Source organism: Podarcis vaucheri (genome assembly GCF_965113315.1).
Source record: "Podarcis vaucheri genome assembly, chromosome: 1".
NCBI classification, from domain to species: Eukaryota; Metazoa; Chordata; class Lepidosauria; order Squamata; family Lacertidae; genus Podarcis; species Podarcis vaucheri.
The window spans coordinates 98,973,541-98,995,495 of record NC_138759.1 but is presented as its reverse complement, the minus strand read 5'-3'; the positions used below and the strand labels follow the sequence as shown (position 1 = coordinate 98,995,495).

At 43.2% G+C, this 21,955-nt stretch overlaps 1 protein-coding gene and 1 long non-coding RNA gene across 9 annotated transcripts in view; one reads left to right on the top strand and one right to left on the bottom strand.

Moving 5' to 3' along the window:
- The window catches only part of LOC309519238, a 58,281-nt gene extending 57,165 nt beyond the window's left edge, over window positions 1-1,116 (bottom strand). Inside the window, exon 1 of the long non-coding RNA XR_014213764.1 lies at window positions 968-1,116. This is a non-coding gene — a long non-coding RNA (uncharacterized lncRNA). The remainder of the gene's footprint in view (window positions 1-967) is intronic.
- The window catches only part of NCKAP5 (NCK associated protein 5), a 621,685-nt gene that overhangs the window by 263,853 nt on the left and 335,877 nt on the right, over window positions 1-21,955 (top strand). For 2 of the 8 annotated variants that reach the window (XM_082197107.1, XM_082197108.1), the window contains exon 1: window positions 1,203-1,366. The exons of 5 other annotated variants lie outside the window; for them this stretch is intronic. In XM_082197107.1, coding sequence (XP_082053233.1) covers window positions 1,218-1,366 — 149 coding nt within the window. In that variant the 5' untranslated portion in view covers window positions 1,203-1,217. Of the gene's footprint in view, window positions 1-551; window positions 891-1,202; window positions 1,367-21,955 lie in introns of those variants that run through there. One more of the 8 variants, XM_082197115.1, reaches the window with a different exon arrangement.

The following is a 21,955-nucleotide window of genomic DNA, read 5'->3' as shown; positions in this document are numbered from 1 at the left end:
TATTGGGGGAAGGGTTGGCAAACGGAGCTGGGAACAGAGGGAGCTCTTGCGTGTGTGTGTGTCTTTTTTTGTCGTTGTTGCAAAGTGGGTGTTATGGGGGGGGCACTTCTGCCCCCTCCTTCTCCCAGCCCAGCGCCTCTCTTTCCCCGCTTGCCTCTCACTTCGCAGGCACCCTAGTTCCCAGCACACAATAGCAGTATTTCGCCGAGAGCTCCCCTCACGCCCTCCCTCCCCTCACCCCCCTGTCTGCCTGCCTCCCTCCCCCTGACTTCCCTAACCCCTGCTGCAGGCACAGATTTGTCAGAGCCATTCAGTTGAGACTGATTATGATTGCAGCAGATGGGCTGGATTTGACAGCCCCGATCCTAAGCAGTTCCTTCAGGGCGGCGCGGGGAGTCGATAGGCCCCGGCCGCGGAACCAGCAGCTCCTGCACACGGCGGTGGCCGCCAGAGCCCCCTCCGCGCGTCCCCTCGAGGAGCCGCCGCCGCCGCCGCGCCTGAGTGGCTCCCCTCCCCGCGGCAAGTGTGCCACCTTCCCACCCCGCCGCCTGGCCGGCCCTCCCCAAGCACAGGCGAGGCGGCGGCGGCGGCGGCCCTGCCGCAGCCCGACAAGGAGCGCCAACTAGAGCCAGCCCGGCAGCAGGAGCACAACAAAGCGGAAGAAGAAGCGGCGGCGGCTAGAGCAGCGCGAAGAGGCGGCGAAGGCGGCTGATGCTCCGGGGGCCCCTCGCTGCTGCGCCGCCGCCGCGGCCATGGGAAGTTTAGGAACTCGGGGCCCGCCGGCGACGCCAGCGACGCCGGGCTCCTGCAAGGCTCCCGGAGGCCCGCGAGGATTATAGAGGCCCCGCCCCTGGTGCGCGCCTGCTGCAGAATGCCGCTCCGGAGAGCAGGTAAGAGGCGGACGCCGACGGCGGGGCCCTCCTCGGGCCTCACCTCTCTTTCTCACCCCCCTCCCCGGCTTCCTCACCTGCTCGCCTGCCGGCTTCCCGCTCCAGTTCTGGACTGGACCCCGCCCTCTGGCGTGTGTGTGTCCCCCCCCCCCGCCTCTCCCGGGCCGGCGTCTCCTCCCCTTCACTCCTGGGTTAAGGGCGAAGTACGGGAGAGAGGTCGTGGGGGGGGGGTGCAAGCCGAGGGGCGGACTTGTGCGGGAAGCAAGATGGGAGAGCAGCTGACACGGGCATGCATGCTGTTTTTGCAGAGGTTCACGCGTGCAGTGCATGCATGCACGCGAAGAGGCCGGCTTGCGCGCGGGCGCTTGGTGGGTGCCTAAGTTGCATGTGCACGGCGAGCGTGGGCAAGTGCATGGGGGCGAAACGTGCTGCGTGCGTCGACGCCAGCGTGGGCGGCAGCTGCTCCACTTCGCAAGGTGATTTGGATGGAATGCCCTTCTTCCCGACAATGGAGCATTGGGGAGATGTCGTTTGTAGGTGTAAACACGTGCATATATATGTCTACGAGTGTGTCTTATTTTCTCCTCCTGATTATCTGTAGGAACTCATTTGTCAGGTCGTTTGTTCTTTAACCGCTATGCAAACCGGTGTCACCCCCGGCACACATGCTACTGTGTAGATTAATGCACAGACACTAGGTCTGAGCAGCAGTGCTAGCCGGCTGCCAAGTTCTCAACAGCCTGTACAGGACTAGCATTGCTATTAAACATGTGGTGAGGGGGCAACATGTGGGGCAAGGGGAATGGCAGCCAGACAGCTGCTGCATAGCACTTTGGCGAATCGGGATTAAGCACAGTGGCCCTGTTGATTTCCGAATGGACGGAGTAGTTAAGTCTACAAATAGGAGACACTTGCTTCTGTCAACTTCCTGCTGTTGATTCTGTCATTTGGAGTTCCTCCTGCTGCTGTCACTACTCCACCAGTTTTCTGAAGCTCCTGCAACTCTTGCCCTTTTCTTGTCCTTTTATAAATTACTGCCGTGGAATCTTTGCTCCTTCTGGCCCAGCATTACTGTCCTTTCTGCTTTTTGTTACTGTTTCCATTTCTTCCTGCTGCTATCCGTTGCCCTTTCCCTTGCCTCTCATTTTCCTGTTCCTTCTGCTGTCCCTGCTCTGCTGTCCCATCTGCTGCTGCCCCTCTTTGGTCACTCCTCCTTTTTGCTGCTGCTGTTGCTGAGGAGGAGGAGAGCCCTACAATTGTATGCTCTGTTGCTACTGGCAACTGCATGTACCGAATTGCTACGCATCCATAAGCAGCTTAATTCTGATTGATAGCAGAGAAATATGATATTTTTTAGGATGACCAAAGAGAGAAGGGGGGAGGGGAGAGACCAAAGCTTTCTGTGCTCACGTGTGTGTGTGTATTTGTATATAATTTCCATGATTCAGACTTTTTTAATCTTGGGGGTTAATCCCAGCGGCTTCCTCCTTGTGATCTGGCTGGTTTATCTAAGCTGTTGGTGTGGTTGCAGTAGACCTTTATTTCTGCTCTTCATTATCTATGCCTCTGTTGGTTCAGATAAATGAAGCTTTTCAAGTAAATTTACTTCTGTGCTTGAGCACTGAAACCGACCTATCTTACTGACCCAGAAGGATTCTTTAAAGCTCTCCGGAAGCAATTTGTAAAGAAACCAGCTCACTCCAGATAATAGAAATATTAATTTCCCCTTCTTTCCACCCTTTCTTTGCTTGCCCCTGTTCACCTTCTCTTAAAAAAAAAAGGGGGCTACTTTCCCCCAAGTGCTGGAAGGGTTATGATCAGTGCAATCAAATATCCCACATGATCTGGTGAGGAATTAATTACACCATATGTGTTTTGTGGGTGGTGGGGCTATAAACTGTCCAGCTACATCTTTAAACATTTTTAAATTTTTTTGCTAAACAGCTAGTTTTGTCTATGTACTTTGAGTATTTTAGTATAAAATGACAAAAAGTTGTGCCTTTTTACTGTTGTACCAAACTCTAATTCCCAACAGCTACTGCATCTAAGCTAAGCAGCAAGCAGTACTGTGTGTGATGATCCTCATGCATTGTAAACATCACTTGGTGTATTCATGATTCTATTGGTTAGAGTGCTAAAGGCATAACTGTAACTTTACATGATGTTGTATTGCAAGCCTGCATGCTTAAGCTTCCTGACAGGCTACTTTTGTAAGTGACAGAACTACTTAATATTTTAGTGATACTGCACTACATGGATTTGGAACTACTTTACATGTTGCATTATAGAAAATCAGTCTAAATGAAAAAGAGGAACAACAATTGTTTAATCATAGATGCATTTTATTCAGAGCGTGCTGGTTAGTGATGGAGAGCTTAAATTGCATGGTTAGTTCTTACAACAAGTGCAATTAAGCATAAATCACAGTGAGAACTGTAGTGTATCATTTAATCACATATGATTAAGGAACCAATCAAACCATGGCTTTTTGTGGGAATTGGAAAGCTGTGGTTTTGAAGATAGTTGTTTCATCACAAATGAAATATTGTCTAGCATGTCTTCCTTGAAATAAATCCCATCATTTCTACCAGTGAGCACACATCATTCTGTTTATGCCAGTACCATCTAACCTAGTCCATGAACATGGCCTGTTTCTATCCCTTCTTAATTACGTTGCTTAGACCTGCTATTCAGATGTCATTAGATACTCTCACCCTATTTAGCATCCTTATGACAATTGATACATGAACTGGTTTATGATGTGCAAGAAGCAGTTTTGTACAAAGTTAGGCCACGCGTCCATTTAGCTCAGTATTGTCTACACTGACTAGTAGCAGTTCTCCAGGATTTTGGACAGTGGACTTTCCTAGTCCCACCTGGAGATGCTAGGTATTGAACCTGGGACCTTCTACATGCAAAACATCACCTGCAGGCCTTCTCCATAAAGATGAGTTTATGGAAACTCTCCTATAGTGTCCTCCTATACAATACACTTGTTTGAATCCAACTGTATCAGTTACTGAAACCCACCTTTATTATGTTTCTTACGGTCTGTCTGTCTCTTTTCATCCATTAACTCCTTGGCATATATTTGGGAACGGAAGGGCTGATACAAGACTATTATTGTCATCATCATCATCATCATCATTATTATTATTATTATTATATTTTATTGGAAACTAGGTAATGCCACTTTGGGGACATGCAATTTCAGATGCCTATGCTGTGAGCAGCATTGTGACAAGTCATGTGTTGCTTCTAGAATGAACATTTTTACATTACTGCGCCTGATATTTGTTTTATAGTTATTCTTAACTGTGTTTTTGGCAAGATGTCACAGTACTGTTGTTCTCATAGTTGTGTTGATGAATAAATAAGTTGGCCGAAGGTATCACAAATTTTGCAGTAATTAAATATGTTGATTCCTTTACTGCATGGAAGCATACTTAATTTTAGTGTCCCAAGATCAATACTCTTCAGGATTGAGCTAAACATTTTAGACATAGAGTTGCCTTCCCTATTTGCCTTCTGTATTCACTTGTAGTATAACACAATGGCTCAGTTTTCATGTCACCATAAGGCAAACCATGGCAGACTGTGAACATCATCGTCATTTTATTTGTATGCTGCCTTTCCACAGTTAAAAACAATGCTCAAGGCGGCTTACAACATGACAAGATTTACATAATTACAAAAGTCATAAACAATAAATGAACCACATCAAAAAATACACAACCAAATGGAAAACAATTTCCACATAAATCAAAATCTAAAACTAAGAATACAGCATTAATATCACAGTTTAAAATGACATAGGTAAAAAATAACAGCAATTTAAAGAACACACGCACAAAAAAACCCAGAGCCCTCTCTGCCCAGTAGCAACAGCGGCAGCAGTTCTTATAGGCCTGTCAGGCCCCACCCTAGACCAGGTGGTGAGTGGCAGGACTGGGGCCCTCAGGCGCTCAGCAGGGGAGGAGTCCTGGGCGGCAGCAGCAGCAGCAGCAGTTCTTATACGGCCCATCAGGCCCTGCCCTAGGCAAGACAAGTTTCTTGGTACACAGGGTGAAGATTGTGGCCACTGATCGCTGCCTCACTACTAGGAGCCAAGCCAAACCATGACTTGGTTTAGCATTACATCCAAATCTGGGATCATGTATGTCTAGCTCCAAACAAAGCATGAGTGGCGAGCCACAAACAAATCTTGGTTACAGCTTGTGGTTTGTTTGGAGTGAGACCAAGCATGAGCCCGACTTTAGAAGCAATGCTCTTGGTAGTGCAGCAGCAGGAGGACTGTAAGAGGACCAAAGTGGCCACGATTTTCTTCATGCTAAACGGTAGTTTGGCATTGTATAATGTGCAAACCATGCCAGGTGTGACCTCATTGTGCTACTCTCCCCTCCTTGCACCTACTTAAGGTCATTGGCTGTCAAGTGTAGGGAAATGCACTATACACTATGCGTGTCGCATTGCACATGTTCTAGCACACATTATCAGGAAAAGAGGGCAAAGTAACATAGAGTAGTGGCAATACTTTGTTCTGCTCCTTTGTGTGGAAGTTATATGTGTATTGACTGTGAGGCTGGTCCTACCTTTAGGCAAAGTGAGGCCATTGTTTCAGGCCATAGGTGCTTGGAGGCTCCCTGGATATATTCAGGAGCACCTTGACTGTTGGAGGTGCCACATGGCCCATCCTGCACCCCATAGTTTTTTCTGCTAGCTAACCTGGAAGATTCAACTTCCAGTCCAGTTGGGCATTGTGGAACGATGGTAGCGCCATTGTATCCTTTATCACAGGAGTAAGTTTCTTTTGGTCTTGCCCTGATGGGCGACACCATTCCGCTTCAATCATATGTGCTCATCAATTGGGGATGCTTTGTTGAAGGTCCCAGGTTCTCTTGTTAGAAAGAGACATGGAGATGATAGGATAGTCTCCTGTCTGAAACGTTGGCAAGGTGCTGCCAGTCAGAGTAGACAATACTGAGTTAGATGGGCAAATAGTCTGATCTTCTGTAAGATAGTGTCCTGTGTTCTTCCTGTCAGTGTGCTTCCTCCATGAGCTGGCAATGCTGCATGTTTATTCAAGTTCCTATCCTTGCCATAGAAAAACAATGGATAATACACTGTCACCATGGTCTCAGTGACTGAACTGGCAGTTGTCCTGTTTGTTAACTTTTTTTCTTTTTCTTTTAGTTCTGAAGCTGTTGCTATTTTGACATTATCTAAAATCCTTTGAGGGGCTTGTTTTTGTTTTTGTTCTTTAATATCACAGCAGCCATTAAATTGTATTTATATATTCTCAGAGGAATATCGTCTATCTTTGGATTCCAGGTTGCTTGGAATGATGAAACGGTTATTTGGTTTGGAAGCTGAATGACATTGGCATCTGTCCCTGCTATAATGATGGGTGAGGGATGATAGACGGAAATTAAACTAAAAAAATCTTAATAGCGCAATCTACCCTCATAGGCAGCTTTCTCTGTTGTGATTTGCTTATTTTATTGCTGTTCTTCTTCAGAACTGATCTCAAGGCAGTTAGTGAAACAATTAATAAAACAAAGTTAAAAATAAAAAAGTTAAAAATATAAAAACAACAACAAAACAATGATTATAGTAACATAACAAAATTTTTAGTAGATGATATAATGGTCCCTGATTTCCTTGGGCAATCTAATCAGTTATGCCAAAAGTCCTGGGACAGCTCAGTTGGTAGAAAATGAGACTTAACTTGAGGGTTGTGGGTTGGAGCCCACGTTGGGCGAAAGATTCCTGCATCACAGGGGGCTGGACTACATGGCCCTTGTGGTCCCATCCAATTCTACAATTCTATATAAAAAAAGGCTAAGTAAATCCATACATTTTCACCTGTGGTTGGAAGCTTGAAAAGGTAAAAGCTGTTGCACCTCCATGGGGAGAGAATTCTATAGTTGGGGTGCTGCTACAGTGTAGGCTTACCCCATATTTCCATCCAGCAGGCCATTTCTGCTATTGATATCGGCTGTCAGAGCCTGGGCTGGATGATTAAGGAAAATGCACTCTATCAGTTTTGGCATTGTGATCATCACGCTGTGGAAGTGCAGAGTAATTTCTTCTCTTTGGTCTGAATTTAAAACATTTTTTTAGTTCAGGACTGGCTAACCTGTGGTCCTCCAGATATTACAAGTTATCTCATCCCTGGCCATGCTGCCTTGGACTGATGTAAGTTCAGTGCACTTGACAAATATGGATATATGCTTATGAATAGTTTTATTATAGATAGGGGGTGGGTGGGTGGGTGTGCGCGCGCGCGCAGAGTGGTACCTCTAATTACAAACTTAATTCGTTCTGGAGGTCCGTTCTTAACCTGAAACTGCTCTTAACTAGAGGTGTGCTTTCACTAATGAGGCCTCTTGCTGCTGCACCGCCAGCACACAATTTCCCTTCTCATCCTGGGGCAAAGTTCTCAACTTGAGGTATCTCTTCCAGATTAGCGGAATTTGTAACCTGAAGCGTTTGTAACCTGAGGCATTTGTAACTTGAGGTACCACTGTGTGTGTATATATCACACTTCTTTAGAAATAATTTATTAATTGCGGGTCTCAAACCAATTTAATAGCATAGTCACTTTCATTTTTCTTCAGAGTAGATGGGATAAAAATTTGTCCTGTGCACCCAAAAACAGGATGCATGATTTAAAATATGTATTTTTAAATTGTTGCTAAATTTATGTCATACATTCATACATAATTTTATTTGTATGCCACCTTTCTGCAGTTCAAACTATTCTCAAGGCAGCTTACAACATGAAAAGAATATGTAACTACGACATAACAAAAGTAGTCATAAACAATAAATACAACTTTAAAAAAACACACACAACCAAAGTGAATGACTTCAGTATAAATCACAACAAGATCTAAAACAAAGATACAAAAAAAAAAACCAACCAGCAGCAACAACCCCTCCAACAGTCCCCCAGCTCAAGTGTTTGTTCAGCAGCCCAAGCTTTTGTAGCTGGAGTCAGTCGGGCCCTGCCCTCACAAGCCAGGTAGTAAAAGGCCTGCAAGGCAGGGAGCAGGTCTTCTAGGATTCACAGCCAAGATGGTCTTGCTGCACCTAGTTCCTTTTCAGCATTTGAGGGGTAACCCCTTTCTTCCAATATCCATTTTGTGCTTACAATTTAATGTCAAAATAGTCCAAACAGAAAGCTTGTACAGTGGTGCCCCGCAAGACGAATGCCTCGCAAGACAAAAAACTCGCTAGACGAAAGGTTTTTTCATTCGCGATTTGCCTCGCAAGACGAATTCCCCTATGCGCTTGCTTCGCAAGACGAAAACGTCTTGCGACTTTGTTAAGCCGTTTAAACCGTGCTTCGCAAGAAGAAAAATTCGTTAGACGGCAAAAATTGCGGAACGAATTAATTTCGTCTTGCGGGGCACCACTGTAAATATAATTTATTTAAAATAACTTTCAGCTCTGGATAATATCCTTGTTTCAAAGTTCATTAAGCATAAATTTCAATTTAGTACAGTCATACCTCGGGTTACAGATGCTTCAGGTTGCGTTTTTTTGGGTTACAGACCGCCAAAACCCGGAAATACCGGAACGGGTTACTTCCAGGTTTTGACAGTTGCGCATTCGCATAAGCGCTTAATTGCGCTTTGCGCATGCACAGAATCACAACCCGCACATCCGCAGATGTGCCGCTGCGGGTTGCGAATGCTGCGGGTTGCGAACGTGCATCCCACACAGATCACGTTCGCAACCAGAGGGTCCACTGTATTTTATATGCAAGTAATTTAACCCAAAGGATTGACTGCATACGTTTCTCACCAAAGTATCACCTGTGGAAGCTCTGTGGTCTCCTAATGTCCGTGAATATGGAGCCATCATGGAACTTTCCTGCTAGCTAACAGCACAAGACATTGTGGGAACTGCTTGATGTGTAGGACTTTTGCCTGACAGTAGTTTACTTAAGATTATTATACTTTGTTTGGGGATTTGTATTTGCCAGGCACTATTGCATTTTTAGTTCTAGGCTTCTCAGAGTTATGGGACAGCGGGTCAACAAAAATTACTGTGGGATTGTCAGATGTGACAAACCAGATTTTCAAAGCAAATAGTTCATAATTGATAGCAATTTAGCATTCCTTTTTATAGGACTTGTAATTGCTTTTAGTGGTTCTGTTTTTGACTTCATCTGTAATGTCCATCCTGGTATCATGTTTAATAACAACATTAAAAACAAAACACATGCTAATGTATCACGAGAAAGGTCTGAAGATTTCCTCTGAAGTCCCGCAACTAAGCACAGTCCACGGTGGCATCGCAAATGCTCTATGTGAAAGTGCCTCTCTTCATTCCTACTTTGACCCAGATGTTCTCCTCTTAGCACAGTTGGCAGTGGGAGAGAGGAAAATACCATGATTTGTAAACTAGCTGGAAGAAAATGGTTCTGCCCTGCTTTTGTGCCTCCAACAATAGTGTAATATGCATGAATTAATCTGTGTAGAGTTCATAAATTAGTGGATGACGCTTTTCATGGTTATGGAAATTACAACAAGCACGATCACTTCGTAAGTGCTGTCCATCCATTTTAAGGTAGAAATAAATTTGCTCTTGCAGCCAAACAAGATGTAATGCTGAAACCAGTCATCAGATCTTTTGACATTGCTTTCTGTGCTTCAGTGCAGCTGCAGAGGGGATTGCTTACTTGATTGGGGAAGCAGTGCTGGGGGAGTGTTTATCTTGTTGCCCTTCTGAATGACATCCCTAGTCTATTGGTTTTCCTACTAAAGGAGTACAAGCACCTCTTGTTGCTTTGCGCAGTGAGACTTGGTTAGGGTACGTGGTGTCCTTAATAGCATTTGGGGTGTGGATAAATGATTTAGAAGTCCTGTATGATGTAATTTTCCCCCTTATCCTTAAATGTGTTGACTCATGAGGTTTTTAAATATATTATGTGATTACAAGTACAAAAGGTAGAAAGGAGATGCTCTCCTAGGTGTGGCGTCTTCTGCTTGTGCAGACCAGGTGTTTTTCCAGACCATCACATTTTTCCCTAATGTGGTCAGGGTGCTCCTGAAAAAAATGCATATGTTCAAAAACAAAGGCAGCATTTGATTTGTAAGTCAGATCGTAGTTCTATATTCCGCTGTTGCTGCAGTATGGTGTAATGTTGAAATTGGACTTGGAGAGGCCTGGGATTCCATATATGCTTGCAAACAGATGGGTGTGCTTGGATGAGTCACAATTCTCAGTCTAGCCTATGCTCATAAGTTGTTGTGAGGATAAAGGGATGGAGAAGCTGTCTCCAACCAATTTGCCACCTTACACTTCTTAGACTCTAAGGATTCTTTCCTTTGGAAGTTGGGTCAACAGATTTAATGGTGGCACCTTTGAGTGACAGGTGGTCAGCCCTGCCCACTAGCGGGGGAGTGGGGGAGCTCAAGATCTGGCCAGCCAACTGGATCCTACTCTCTATCCCTGCTGTATATAAAGAGAGATAGAAATGTGAGTAGATAAGTAACAAGAGAGTGTTAACTTTGCTAAAGTAAGTTTTTAATAGTTACCTTTAAATGCTTATGCATTTGTGTTTAAGGTGGGGGGCATCAGTGTCCTGGCTAGGATCCCATGTATCTATGATCAATGTCACCAGGGCTTAATTTAAACCTCAGGATAACTTGTCTTTAGAACTCACCCTGACTATGTGAAGGAGAATGCTGCTGTTTAGAGCATATGAAGTATTTTGAGAAGCACACTCTAGGGAAGGGTCAAATACTGTGGCCTTCTCACACGATGGGAGACTCCAGAATTTCACCTCTATCATTAGAAACACTCAATATGGCTCTGAATGTCAGTTGCTGAGGAACAAGACAATTGTATTCATGTTCTCCTTGAGGGCTTCCCATTGGCATCTGGTTGGTTACTGGGGGGACATAATTTTAGACCTGATAAACCTTTGGTCTGATCCAACGCGGATGTTCTTAATTAAGCATTGAGTAGTTTTTGGGCATGAGCGCCGCAACCCCAGAGTCGGTCACGACTGGACCTAATGGTCAAGGGTCCCTTTATCTTTACCTTTACAGGGCTCCTTTGAGGACCGAATGGGGAAAGGCCCATCCATTAATGTATTTGTTGACTTATTTCAAGGATTTTTACCCCCATGCTTCAGCTGAAAAGGCTCTCAGAGCATCTTATATTAAACTGCCCTACCTTCTGATAACTTTGAGACCTTAAATTGAACTCAGAGAAGTATATATTGCAAACATTCTGAAGGGGTACTCATATTTGGATATCTGTAAGTCTCTAGTGGGGAAGGAAACTGGGGACCAACTGTTGAAAACATATTTTTTTAAAAATCCTTGCTCTTTGATTGTGATCCACAGATTTCATTAAGATACTCTTGTTGACTTGGACATATATGAAAAAGGGAAAAAATCAGCTTTGCTTGTTTGTCCTATCGTGTCAGGAATCAGAAAACCCTAGAATGGTAGAGTTGGAAGGGACCCTGAGGGGCTTGCAGTCCAACTCCCCACAATGCAGGAATCCTGCCCACAGCCACCCCTGGGTGGGCTTGAACCACAAACCTTCTGGTTAACAGCCAGATGCATTAACCCAGTGTGCCACAGAGATTTTGTATATCAGCAGAAAAAAGTGCAATACTTACTATAAATTAATTGCTTACTTTGCACACCCGGAAATAATTATCTTCATCTTGTCTCTGAGTTGCTGCTTTTAGTTTTTCCTTTAGGTGAGCACATCTTTTCTATGCCTGACTAATTCAGGTGTTAGGAGCTAATGAGTCTCAACAATCCTAAAACTAAGGATTATGTTGTGTTGCTATGGGAGTTGAGAGCTCTGTGACTGGCAGTGTGCAATTAAAAAAAACATACATTGTTTACAAATTCATTCCCATGTTCACATCTTACTGAGTGAGGCCGTAGAAAACAATACTGGCATTTACTGAAGTATATCTGAAAGGGTCACAGTATAAGTAAGTTTTAAAGTAACCTTAAGTTGCTTTTGTTGGCTTCCAACAAAACACTATTAAACATTAAAAGCTTCCCTAAACAGGGCTGCCTTCAGATGTCTTTTAAAAGTTTGGTAGTTATTTTTCTCTTTGATATCTGGTGGGAGGGCGTTCCACAGGGCGGGCACCACTACCAAGAAGGCCCTCTGCCTGGTTCCCTGTAACTTGGCTTCTTGCAGCGAGGGAACCGCCAGAAGGCCCTCAGCGCTGGACCTCAGTGACCAGGCAGAACGATGGAGGTGGAGACGCTCATACCTTTGAGATTAGTGTATTCTGATTATTTTCAAGTGTTTTTCAGATTAGCACTGCCCTATGGGGCCAAACTACACAGGATGTTAGAATGTGTCTTTTATTTTAATGCACACATTTTTCTTTTTTTAAAAAAATACAAATGATAGCTATTGATGTGTGTGTGATAATTATATTTGCAGCAAGAATGCCCAAATTGTTCTAGAAGCTGGCAAGGGCAAAAATCCCCTACATTAGATGAAAGACCTATTTCTGGGTCTTCTGCTTGGTGCTTCAAAGTATCATAACTTTTAAAGTTTTCGTAGGTGAACATAAATGCTAAGTTCATCTTAAAAAATAACCAAGAGTTCAAAGAAATGCACATGCTACAAACAATTAAGAGAAGTGATGTGGAGTCCTCGTATTTTGCCTATGGATTATGTTACTTGCATTTCTCTGAAATCTTTGAGATGAATGTTGTCCAATAGTAATCTTGTATATTGTTTTAGGCGCTTAATTGTTGTGAAAAAGTATTGATTGAAAGATTAATGTTTGTGTGTGCATAGCCTCAGTCCTTTTAGCAACTGAAAGTTGGGAGGAAAACTGGATTCATTGCTTGTTGTGCTTGCTTCAGAAGGGCTTGGTTTTATAGTGGTGAAGTGTTGTCTATTTAGAAGCAGAATGATCTGAAATAGCTCATGCTTGCCAAATATGTTAATTTGGAATATCCACTGGCAGGGGTGCAAAATCTGGGAGCTAGACAGATTTTCTAGGAGTCAGAAAGGAGCAGAAACCAATTTCCTTGCAGCCTGGATGCTGGTGCCCAGTCCCATTTTCTTTTTAAGATGCTAGATGGGCTTCTGAATTCTGCAGCCCTGTCTCGCTAGCTTTTTCTAATGTGATACTGTTTAAAAAGCAAAACAAAAAATCCTTTAGTAACTATTAATAGCTCTTTGTAAAGGGTGAGAGAGTGAGAGGTCTGTGTTAACAGTACCCCAAGGCGATATCATTGCATATTAACTGCTATTCAAGCAAGCTGGGCTTCGCTGTATTTGTATGCCACATTAGCTTCAGATATGTCTGAACACAAAATATGCACAATTTTCAGGATTTGCAAAATTTTGAACGTAGCCCCTAAATTGTTTTTTATTCCAAGTACTGTACAATTAAGGAATTGTTGAGGTGACAGAAAGTGTTTATTTAAAAAAGCTGGGCATTCAGGATTAATTTTAAACCCAAATCGCCAAGATTTAGCCCCAGAAAGAATTTTCACTCCCTGAACTTGAGTCTGAAATAATAGAGAGGGCCTCTGGGCACACATAGAGTGACTTTTCTTTTCTATGTTGTGTTGTTGTTGTTGTTGTTTAGTCGTTTAGTCGTGTCTGACTCTTCTTGACCCCATGGACCAGAGCACGCCAGGCACTCCTGTCTTCCACTGCCTCCCGCAGTTTGGTCAAACTCATGCTGGTAGCTTCGAGAACACTGTCCAACCATCTCGTCCTCTGTCGTCCCCTTCTCCTTGTGCCCTCCATCTTTCCCAACATCAGGGTCTTTTCCAGGGAGTCTTCTCTTCTCATGAGGTGGCCAAAGTATTGGAGCCCTCAGCTTCAGGATCTGTCCTTCCAGTAAGCACTCAGGGCTGATTTCCTTCAGAATGGATAGGTTTGATCTTCTTGCAGTCCATGGGACTCTCAAGAGTCTCCTCCAGCACCATAATCCAAAAGCATCAATTCTTTGGTGATCAGCCTTCTTTATGGTTCAGCTCTCACTTCCATACATCACTACTAGGGAAACCATGGCTTTAACTATACGGACCTTTGTTGGCAAGGTGATGTCTCTGCTTTTTAAGATTCTGTCTAGGTTTGTCATTGCTTTTCTCCCAAGAAGCAGGTGTCTTTTAATTTCGTGACTGCTGTCACCATCTGCAGTGATCATGGAGCCCAAGAAAGTAAAATCTCTCACTGCCTCCATTTCTTCCCCTTCTATTTGCCAGGAGGTGATGGGCCCAGTGGCCATGATCTTCATTTTTTTGTATTTTGTATGTTGTGTAACCACATATAATTGGGCTCTAGAATCCCTTCTCCCTCTTTCTAAGTACTTAGTTTAGATTCACTTCTGCTCAATATAGAAATTAAGCATGGCTGGTATTACAAAAGCAGTACCAGCTTTTCTTACGCAATTTTGCAGTTTTCTAAAATAACTTCTGAGCGAAAGACTGAACAGATGCCACATACACTATTCAAGTAAAGACTGGAAAAATAGATGCAAAGTTTAAAATAATTTCAAAAGAGTATATTTTGAGAAAACAATCATAAAATATACTAAAATTTGCAACATCCAGGTGATGTAAAATGCTTTTGTTCTACCCACATTTTTCAAGCTAGTCTTATTATAGGGCCAGGCACTCCCAGCACTGCAAGCCATCCTTTTGTAGGGTCTGCAAAGACCCATGAGGTTGCTGAAGGCTCCATGTAGGCTCTGAGAAGGGAATAGTCTATGCACCAAACAAACAGGAAGTGATCTATTGACAGAACAAAACCCTTCAAGCACAGTGCTCCCATTCTAATAATAGCCCATTTATATCAAAATAAGGAACTGGGGGATGTGCCACACAGTCAACTCTGACCAACCAAAATCATACATTTACTTCTCTAGGAGAACTGAATTTGGCCCATTGTATCCAACCCAATGTTGCCTTTTTAATGCCAGATGAGGCTCAGGGGCCTGGTAGAGGTAAGAGGGGACAGGAAACTTCTCTTCTGTGAACTTCATAAAGTTACCCTAGGATAGAATAGTATAGGTAAAGGTAAAGGGACCCCTAACCTTTAGGTCCAGTCGTGGCTGACTCTGGGGTTGCGGCGCTCATCTCGCTTTATTGGCCGAGGGAGCCGGCGTACAGCTTCCGGGTCATGTGGCCAGCATGACTAAGCTGCTTCTGGCGAACCAGAGCAGCGCACGGTAGCGCCGTTTAGCTTTACGCCAGATCTCCCCCCCCGCCGTTTACCTTTCCGCCGGAGGTACCTATTTATCTACTTGCACTTTGACGTGCTTTCGAACTGCTAGGTTGGCAGGAGCAGGGACCGAGCAACGGGAGCTCACCCCGTCGCGGGGATTCAAACCGCTGACCTTCTGATCAGCAAGTCCTAGGCTCTGTGGTTTAACCCACAGCGCCACCCACGTCCCTATAGAATAGTATATCTTAGGATAAATCAGATGGTGTTCCTGTAACGTTGGGCATCCTAATTGTCACAGCCATGTAACATACCTATTTCTAGTAGAATTGAATACTATTACTAATTTAGCATACCCTTATTAGGCATGTTTCTTACATTATATGAGTGAAGTGAGACTTGCTACAATTGTAGCTGCTTCTCATGCTGTTGGATAACATGAGAACGCCCCCATGCATTGTAAGAGAGTTACATCATTTTCAGGTCAGGTTGATACTGGTGCAGTCAGGTTGATGTAGTGCAATATGACTTCTCTCTATCTAGTTTGGGAAAGGAATCGCACTGCGGTGTCTCCAGTGTGACTGGTGTAATAGGATGGACCTAATATGTTATAACTAAGTGGTGAAATGAACCATCTAATCATGTTGGTATATGTTTAGCTGCCAAGCTAATCATTTCTGTACTGATGGAGAAAAGTACCCAGAAATATTATTTGCTTGGATAATATTATGACGTTTCATCAGATATCAAGCTACCGGTTCACTGAAGAACAGATAATGTTGTGCAAGAGTGGGCTGATGTGCCTGACAAATGGCACTGATGGCTGTTCATGGTTTCAATGGGTGTAATTGGTAGCAGCTAGTGATCAATACAGAGACTGCCTCCTATATCCAAATCAGCGGTTTCCTAGCAGCTGTGCCTATTCACAGGCATATAGCAGACTGTTCTTTTACAGTAATTAGGTTTCATCCTTTTAAGCAAAGCGGGTAAAAAAAAAAAAGGTAGTCCAGCAACTGATTCTGCAGCAATTTAAGCCAATGACTGAATCCCCCAGTGGTTGAGTTGTTTTTATTTGCATAAAATTTAGCAAACAGGGCTTTTAATGGGAGTTGGGACTCCTTCTCTCATCTTAATTGGAAGTTTGAAATCAGACAAGAACCACTTGGTTATCCACCCAGCTGATTTTTTTTTTTTAATTGTGGCAGTCCAGTTATTTGAGAACCCTTTGGACTTGTTGTGGTTAGAAAAGTAAGAGGGAAATGCACTGAGAAGTGCAGTATGAACAAATGATTAGTGGGAAGATACATAAACATCACACTAGCAAGTCAGGATGAATACTTGTTGTCATATAACCTCTCCACAAACAAATTGGAACGAAGGCTTAATAAACGCCAGACACAGTCTAACCTCACAAGTAAGCAAATTAGGCTTCATGCTCAGTTAGCAACACCCCCTGGTGTAGGATTCAGATTGGCACCCATCATGGAAGTGGCAACCTCTTGAAATCAGAATTGTTATGGAATTCAGATGTTCAGGGTGAACTTCATTTCATCTTTTGGGAATGTGCATTTAGTGTGGGCTAACAGCAGTCACATGCTACCCTCGGAAGAAGAAGAGGAGTTTGGATTTGATATCCCGCTTTGTCACTACCCTAAGGAGTCTCAAAGCGGCTATCATTCTCCTTTCCCTTCCTCCCCCACAACAAACACTCTGTGAGGTGAGTGAGGCTGAGAGACTTCAGAGAAGTGTGACTAATCCAAGGTCACCCAGCAGCTGCATGTGGAGGAGCGGGGAATTGAACCCGATTCCCCAGATTACGAGTCTACTACTCTTAACCACTACACCACATTGGCTCCAGAGTCCCTTCCAATTTTGTTTCTATGATCCTATGAGTACTTGAATGCATAACTGGCTGTTTGTTCTAAACCAAGTTAAACTTGAACAGCAGAGGATTTGTTCCATCCTAAATAAATTCACCTTTTAAAAAAAAAATTGAATCCATAAATTTTGAGAATGTGATGACTGGATGAAAGAAAGGCAAAAAGCAGTATATAATGGGACACGACAAGCTTAATGGGACATGGCGGACATCTTCTAATACCCAGTTTTAGAGAACCACACTCATTTTATGTCTAAAGGTCCTTCATTCTGCGAGACATGGGTTAGCCAAGGTGGCAGCCTCCACACATGTATACATTTTGCTTTTCCATCTGGATGTGGAATACCCATGTGTTTTCTTTGGATCTGAATACTAAGCCTCTTCTTGCATGCCTTAACCATTGTATGATTAGTCAGTTGGCAAATCGCCTGTTTGGCACACAGCAATTTCATCAGCTTTCTCTTGAGGCTGTGTTTTAGTAAAAGCACTATTGATTTAGGGTCCAGTTTTGCATATTACTGCACTCACGAATGGTTGGGGAGGGCTTTGCACTTAGCTGGGAAACAATTAGTGGCTCTTAATAGTTGAACCATCATCACTGTGTATTTTATACCAAGCTTCCTTACAAGAGTAATCCTAACATAAGCAGTACTTGTGACGTCACCTGAGCAAGATTTGAAGGATTATGTGAAAATATTAAAAATAAACATTCAGCAAGTGTTTGAGAGAGGCTGTAGTGGAAAGTAATTTTTAAATACCACAGCATCACAAGACTGCATTATAGTATGGTGAAATATTAAACTATGCAAAGAAGGAAATGTGTATATACTGGAAACATTCCTTTCTGACCCATTTCCAGGTTGCCAGGCTTCTTGGTGAATGAATTCTTTCACAACTTTCAGAAAACCATTTTGCAAGGAAAACAACTTTTAAAAAACAGATTAAGTGGTTTGTTAACTATGCATGGTTACTATCCTACAGTAACTGTTTTGTATAGCTGATTGACAAATCTAAAAAAAAAACCTATCCACAAGAAGGGCTTTGGTTCAGAAGAGGCTACTTTTTACCGTGTGTGTGTGTGGACATACATGGGTTCCTTTTTATTTAAAGTACTGTATAGGCCAATAGCATCTTTGAAAACTACATATTAGGATGCCAGTGAACATTTGTGCCACTTTCACTTTCTTTACAAAGCTACACAAAGAGTTTTCAGTTTTTAGTACATGGGATATCAATACTTTTCTCGAATAACTGTGGAAGCAAAGAACCTTTGGCTTCTGGCGTCAAGATAAAAATGGATAAAATGATGGTGGACACCTTATGATTTTTATTCACAAAACTCCAGTTCTGTTTCACTGGGCTCCCTTCCCTGCCACTACGAACTTGAGGGTTAAAAAACACTGGTCAACAACAAATTTGTTGTCTGCGTTTTTTCAGTTGATTTAGGATGAATCTGATGCGCTGAATCCAAAAATCACATTGGTTTTGCTCAATCAGGTGAAGTTTTTGAGCTATGGCCACATGTCGTTTTTTTACGTTTTTGTTCACATGTACGCTTGTGTGGAGCATTTTAGAAGAAGTTGGTGGGGGTAAAATGCCATGTCGAATAATTGTTTTGATTGGAAATGATTATTTTAATGACAAGAAGTATTCAGGTCCAATAGTTCTGGGTGATTATGTCGAAAAGGGATCAGTTTGAAGTCATAAAACCTTGAAATCTTAAATTGGTGTGGCAAAGCATAAAGTTGGGGGATCAAAACTAAGTTAATGGGGCAGCCGCCCCACGAAGTATCCTGATCTTCAATCAGCACGTCGTCCTGTAGCTCATTGTGATGAAATTCCAGTGCCTATCTTCGGAGAACTTCCTGACATTAGTGACGAAAATGCCTCCAGTGTTGAAGGACATGAAGAAGAAGTGGTTCTTGAAGATGATGCTCCACATCCATTTTCCCAAAAGGAGTTGAATGATCTAGTTCACAACCTCAGCTTGTCAAAGGACTCTGCCGAACTGTTGGCATCCAGAATGAAGGAAAAAACCCTCCTCTCTGACAGTGCTCGCATCAGCTTCTTCCGCAACAGGCATCAAGAGTACCTCCTTTTTTCTCGGAAGAGAAGGACTTGGTGTACTGTGCAGATATTGCGCAGCTTCTGCTCAAGCTTGTAGTGCCACAGTACAAACCCAAAGACTGGAGACTGTTCATTGACAGCAGCAAGTGATCACTGAAATGTGTTCTGCTACACAATGGCAACCAGTTTGCCTCTATACCCCTGGCTCACTCGAGTACACTGAAGGAGAACTATGAAGCGGTGAAGTATGTGCTGGAGAAAATTGGCTATGATCAGCATAAGTGGTTTATTTGTGTTGACCTGAAGATGGTGAACTTTTTGTTGGGACAACAGTCTGGCTTCACCAAGTACCCATGTTTTCTGTGCATGTGGGATAGTAGGGACCGTGCTCAGCATTACACGGAGAAGGACTGGCCTGTGTGGGAGGAATTGCTGCCTTGCAAAGAAAGGAACGTCATCAACGCCCCTCTGGTGGACAGAGACAGAATACTCTTCCCACTGTTGCACATCAAGCTCGGCTTAATCAAGCAGTTCACCAAGGCTCTGGACAAGGATGGTGACTACTTCACTTACTTGTGCCAGGCTTTTCCAGGATTGACCATGCAGAAGTTGAAAGCTGGCATCTTTGACGGTCCTCAGATCCGTCAGCTCATCAGAGATCCAGAGTTTGGAAAGTCATTGAACAAAGTGGAACTGGAAGTGTGGAAGGCATTTGTTCTGGTAGTGAAGAACTTTCTTGGCAACAATAAGGCCAGAAACTATGCAGAACTTGTCAACAACATGCTGACTGCTTTCAGAAACCTGGGCTGCAACATGAGCATCAAGATGCACTACCTATTTTCACATATGGACCAGTTTCCTGAGAACCTGGGTTCAATGAGTGACGAGCAGGGAGAGAGATTCCATCAGGACATGAAAGAGATGGAGACGAGGTATCAGGGTCGCTGGGACGCAGTCATGATGGCTGACTACTGTTGGACTCTGAAGGGAGACCTCCCTGCCGCTGAGCATTCCAGGAGTTCCAAGAAACGGAAGTTCAAGCCCTGAAGTTTGAAAAATGGTGAAGCAACATGCAATTTACGTGTACTTACCTTTATCAATGCCCACCATTCAGTTTACAGTAAACCTGGCCTGATGGAGAGAAACGGATGCCATTTCCTGATTCAGCAGTTCAAAAATACCCTAAATCAGTTGTAGAAATCTAGACGACATTCAAAAAGTAAAAAATTGATGCCCAGTGAATAAACAAATATCCTGTTGAGCATTGAGCAGATCATAGATATGGGTAAAATGCTGGGTGGCATAGAGTTGTGGCTTTCCTTTCTGATGTGTTCTCTCTTGGAAGTCATATTTATTGTTTGTTTGCTTCAGGGTTTGTTTGCTGTATTGTGTCCCAGACATGCTTTAAACATGTTCCCCAATAACAGCATGCCAGGCACACTGAGAGGTATGCCTAAACACCATGGGACAAAGAGTGGGCTGAAATATTGGCCACACAACACTGTTGGTTACAATATATTAGAATTTGGCATTGCCACCACCAGACCTCCTGTTTCCAGTGACCATAGGTCTTCCCTTCTTGTTTGTTCCCCTATCCCCTGCTCATTGCCTCCTTTTCGCCACTGCTGATCAGTACCTCTCTCAGCACTACAGTTCTCCCCTGGCCACTGCATATTTCCCTCTCCTGCCTGAAGCTCTCCCTACCTAGCCTCATTTCTATCTGCTACAACATACCATACTTTTCTGTGTATAAGACGCCCCCCATGTATAAGACGCCCACTACTTTGGGGACTCAAATTTAAGAAAAAAGTTGTTGAGCTTATTTAGGGGAGGATTGCACATAGTTGCTGAGCTTTTTTTAGGAGGGGATGCCGAAAACCGCTCACCTGCACGCGTCGCAAAATCCGCCTCTCGTACCATCACCACCAGAAACATTTTCCTGCGTGTTTTCCTTTCCCCCTTTTTCTTACTCTTTCCTTCGCCTTTCCAACCTGTTCTAAACTTCTCTATTCCACCTTGCCTGCTTGTCTGCCTCAATCTATCACAACAGTGATAAATATAAAAAAAGCAGTTTAAAACAGCAACATATTCATAATGCCAAGTCAGGTACAGGACAGATCAGATCTGAATCAGCGAAAATATTATATTTGGTTAACCCCCTCAGTGCTCTGCTATGTTGTGTTGAACACTCGCCTATTGCTATAGCCCATGTTCTGATAAGCCATCCTTACAATGTGCACTCCACTGATTTTCCAAAAATGCACATTTTCCATGTGGGCTGCTTTCTGTGAAAAGGCATCACTCAGTCCTTGTCAACAAGTTGGTGTTTAGGCTTGCATGTTGTAGAAAGGAGAGCAAGCACCAGATCTGGGGAAGCCAAATATTTTTCAGTGTAAAATTACTGAGAGGTTGTTTTTTGTACACTAAACGGAGGAAACCATGATTTCCCTTATTTTCTTGCTACAGGGCTAACGAGATTTTTTTGCATTCCAGTCATGTATTCACTCATCATATTTATGAAAGGCACATTTTGCATTTCTCAGTGGCTTCATCTTGCATAGAATACAATGTTATCATTTCATTTTCACACAGAATTGGGTAATTATAGCTTTCAGTGTGATGTTGGAAAGCTTGGGGTTTTGTTCTTCACTGTAATAAGGGGAGAAAAATGAATCTTAAAATAGCCTTTTGTATTAATGTCATGTTTGGGTCTTTTACATTGTCTACTGTTGCAAAAAAGATTGAGAAGACTGCAGCAGTGTAAATATACCCCCCCACCTCTGTGTTTATCCAGATAGGACATTTTATTGTAACCGCTGGTGTGCAGAAAGCAAGCTTAAAAGAAATGCCACCAGTATTTTCAGAAGGGAAACCAGATGTGAAATCCTTTAGGTGTTTTTCTTTCTGAATTTTGGTAAAGTTCCAAGAT